Consider the following 4,041-nt stretch of genomic DNA (forward strand, 5'->3'; position numbering starts at 1 on the left):
ATGAGAGCGGATGTGTTAGGAGTAGCAGAGGGGAAACTACTGAATGGAGGCTAAAGGAATTCAGGAAAACTACAGATGTCAGTGCATGGGTTCAATATGTTTTGACAGGATCATCTTTTGGAATCAGGTGGTATTCTCAAGTATCCGTAAGGGTTTCCTCAACGGGCACTGTTTGTCCAAAGGAAGAGCTCCCCCTGAGGCAACATAGAGTACTGCACTGATCACAAACATTGACGCTCACCTTACATTTCATGCAATAACGGTGCTATTGCAATTTGCAATATTTGACATTTAAATGGTCTGTCATTTGGAGATTCACCCATGCAATTACTGAGATTTACTTACTGAGATTCTGCTCCTTTACTCACATTTGCTTGATTAACTATTCTACAGGGTGTACAGATAATCTTTCCTACCTCCAAAAATTCTGTCTTTTCAGCACCAGATTTCACTCGATTTACATTATTTGACCCCTGAAAAAGAAAGAAGAGAGATGAAGAAATATGGAAAGATTTCATTCATTCATATTTTGTGAGTTTTTATGTTTTAATTCTACATAGCTTTTCATCAGCTATAGGACATCCTCATGAAACTCTTGAGATTTCGCCCCCACACAGTGAGGAGATGCAGGTGTACCGACCAAGTGAGTGACATGTTGTTATAAGCAGGAAGGAGAACCTAATTGGCCGAATTAAATGTTGTTCCAGAACAATATCCTCCTTTGTTTCCTACTGACACCAGGCATGTCTCTGCTGTCCAGTGGAAACTGTGTTAGTTATGTGAAGAGGGCAGTAAGAAGATGATAATGCTCTGAGCGGATCTACTCCGCAGCACATAGTGGCTCACAAGTGAAAAATCCATGAAAAAGGAGATTGATTTCTCTTCCTCTGGTGGACTTTTGGTTGAAATATAAAGCATAGCACAGGCTGTCTGTCAGATGGTCCATCCTTTCTTCTGCTGAGTGCACTGCAGAAGGGAAACCAGTGACCATAATTACAGCACAAAATAAAGGAGATCATTTCCTCTGTACATTTTCATTTGCCTCTTAGGGTGGTCTCCACGCACTCCAAGATAGATTTTTTTGGGGAGTGTAGGCCTATGTGTGTTTGTGTGTACGAACACAAATTGATTCACATGTGTGAAAGAAGGAATGTGTGTGTGTGTGTGTGTGTGTGTGTGTGCGCGCGCTTGTGTTTGCACAAATACATCTCATGTAATTTATGCCTGTGATGTATTGAATATTGTTTCCAGATCACTCGTAATGCGTGTAGTGTGGTTTCAGCAGATTTATTTACTCCAGACTGTTTCTAATAGAACTCAACAACTCAGCTGAAGCCCCATCCATTCGAGAGGTTGGAGTGGTGTGGGTGTAGCTCTCCCTCTGTGTGTGTGTGCGTGTGCATGTGTGTGTGTCCGTGTGAAACTTGTACTTGGATGAAACTGCAGCAGTCTCTGAGGCACTCTTTGTAATTCAGGAGAGAGTAGCAGCAGGCACTTTCCCTCTGCGCCACACACACACACACTCACACACTCTCACACATACACACACAAAAGCCTGTGAACTAATTTATGAATTTGCTCTCTGTGTGTAGCTATGAAAACACAGCGTTTGTTGTGTACATGGCTCTGACCCTCCCACTAAATTACTACTGATCTTAAAAGAAACACAAATAATTGTTGAAGTCTTTGATCAAGTAGCTGTGCCTATGCTTCTGTCTCCTGCCATATGTTGGCTGTGTTTGTGTGTGTGTGTGTGTGTGTGTGTGTGTGTGTGTGTGTGTGTGTGTGTGTGTGTGTGTGTTCATACAGTTGTCTCTGCTTGGCTGCATCACGGAAGTAATCAGCTTTGGGCCTGGGTTAAAGGTCATGAGTGCTGATGGTACAGGAACTCCACTTATATACACACACAGACTTTGTGTGTGTGTGTGTGTGTGTGTGTGTGTGTGTGTGTATGCCCACTCTGATGGAGAGCTGCTACCTCTGAATAATTAGCGTCTCTAACATCAAAGGCCAGGATCTGGTTTGGTCTGCTTGCACACACACACACACACACACACACACACACACACACACTCACACACACACACACACTCTGGTCTGCTTAACCTCCACAGCCCAGAGACACGGCGGCGCAGAGGCAGCGTCCTGCCTGCTCTGCTTGGCCTGTTGTTGTTCCCTACACAGCGAAACCCAAACCATGTCAAACACGACGGAAAATATTTGAGGTCCTCTTTTATTAACCAAAGCCCGCTTTGAAGTTTGACGTCTTTATTTATTTTACAAAAGAAGAAAGCAAAAAGGCATTATGGCATGCGAGCAGTCTTCTTTTTGGAGACAAAGAGGAAAAAAACAGGGGGGTGAGGATGGGGGGGAGCATCATGTAAAACAAAACCAGAGGTCTCTAGGTCCACAAAATCAATTAAACACTATTATCAGATTCATTTAGAAGGGGAATTGAGACAAGCCTCCAACAAGTTATCACACTGTCAGCTCCAGTCAACTTTCACTGCTGCTACTGCTACCTTCCTTTAGCCTGATGGAGAGGTGTGTGTGTGTGTGTGTGTGGGTGTGTGTGTGTGTATGTGTGTGTGTGTGTGTGTGTGTGTGATTGCATGTGCATATAAAAGAGGTTTTAGACCCTGAGAAATGTACACTTTCAACTTGATTTCATACAGAGTTTTGAAAAAATCTTATCCCTGTACTGTAGCCCTCAATATCCCTGTAACGAGTTGTCCAGTGTGAATCTTTAATTGTGTGTGAATTCTGTCTCTCAAAGACAGACAGTCCCGAAGACCCCTCTGCATGAGGTCAGTGTGCACGACAGCCGTCCAGTTTGTCACCCGGGCATGCTTTCATTCCCCTCGACAAATACAGACTTCCGGAGCAGCGGCTCTTATCTCTCTCCCAGCGCTGCGCCACTGGCCTCTGGGTGACGTTAGGTGAGGTGGGCGGGAGTTGGGGGGGGGGGGTCGTGTGTGCAGCTGACGGGGCAGAACGTGAGACTGAGGCCGAGCAGAGGGCCGAATCGGAGGGTGGCTCGCCGGGCGGGAAAAAAAGGGGGCCTGTTATTTCTGCGCCATCTTGGGCCGCGCACGCAGGAAACGGTGCGCGCACAGGAAACAAAGTCACTCTTATTCCGCACGGAACGGCCCGAGCTGGAAAATAAATTCCCAAGCCCTGGGACTGGAGGGGGGGGGGGGGGTGGTAGCGCTTCGGCTCTTTAGACGTTTTAGCGAGCGAGAGAGAGAGAGGGCCCAAAAAGAACATTCCAGATATCAAAGACCCCGACCGCAGGCCTTTTCAAGTTTGTGTGTTTTCGCAACTTGACACTTTAAACGCTAAGCAACAGCATGAAAAAAAACGCCGGACTCAGCTCCGGCCATGGAAGCGCACATCCTGTGTGTGTGTGAGAGAGAGGGGTGTGTGTATGTGTGTGTGAGAACACCAGTCAGCGATTCAGGGTGGTCAGAGGGGTGTGTGTGTTTGGGGTGGGGGGGTCGTACCTGTGTGCCCTCACTGATGCGGGGCCATTTGGTCTGGGGCTGAGGGAACAGGAGATAGCTAGCAGCTGGCCTCACACTGTATCTCCATCTGTGCACTGGGAGGCTCTGGGAGTGTCCACGTCCCTCTCCAAGCCTGTGTCCTGCTCCAGGGAAGGGCTCATAGGAACCGGTCGTGCCACTGATGCTGGACTGGGCCTCTGTGGGTGCAGCCTCGGGGTTGTCCAGGGAGTCTGCAGGTCCATTGGGTCTCTTTGCTACTTCTGCTGTCTTAGGTCGTTTCAGGTTACGGCGGCCTTTCTTAGGTCCCATTATTTACTGAACATGGAACAGTCCAGACCAGGCAGACGTTAATGCTGTGACTGTAATCCTGCCCATTAATTTGGAAAGCTTGATTTGTTAGACAGCTTCTTAGCAATAAAACATATTATCTGGTATTGAAAATGAGTAGAACCTGGCAGTCCATACCTGTTGGTACTATCCTGGTCATTCACGGCGTCCTTAAAAGCTTCTGACTCATCACAGAATGACTCGGTTTTGG

General features: G+C 47.0%; 1 protein-coding gene across 5 annotated transcripts in view; it reads right to left on the reverse strand.

Annotated features, from left to right (window-relative positions):
• The window catches only part of LOC143102386 (tether containing UBX domain for GLUT4-like), a 55,870-nt gene extending 51,829 nt beyond the window's left edge, over nt 1-4,041 (reverse strand). For 2 of the 5 annotated variants that reach the window (XM_076265934.1, XM_076265930.1), the window contains exons 1-2: nt 3,504-4,006; nt 417-473 (exon numbers count right to left, since the gene is read on the reverse strand). In XM_076265934.1, coding sequence (XP_076122049.1) covers nt 417-473; nt 3,504-3,812 — 366 coding nt within the window. In that variant the 5' untranslated portion in view covers nt 3,813-4,006. Of the gene's footprint in view, nt 1-416; nt 474-3,503 lie in introns of all 5 variants that reach the window. The other 3 variants (XM_076265933.1, XM_076265931.1, XM_076265935.1) reach the window with 3 other exon arrangements.

This window comes from Alosa pseudoharengus, unplaced genomic scaffold (genome assembly GCF_046254945.1).
Source record: "Alosa pseudoharengus isolate Yale_2024_CS ecotype anadromous, Long Island Sound unplaced genomic scaffold, YU_APseudo_1.1 YU_APseudo_1.1_scf_4, whole genome shotgun sequence".
Classification (NCBI taxonomy): Eukaryota; Metazoa; Chordata; class Actinopteri; order Clupeiformes; family Clupeidae; genus Alosa; species Alosa pseudoharengus.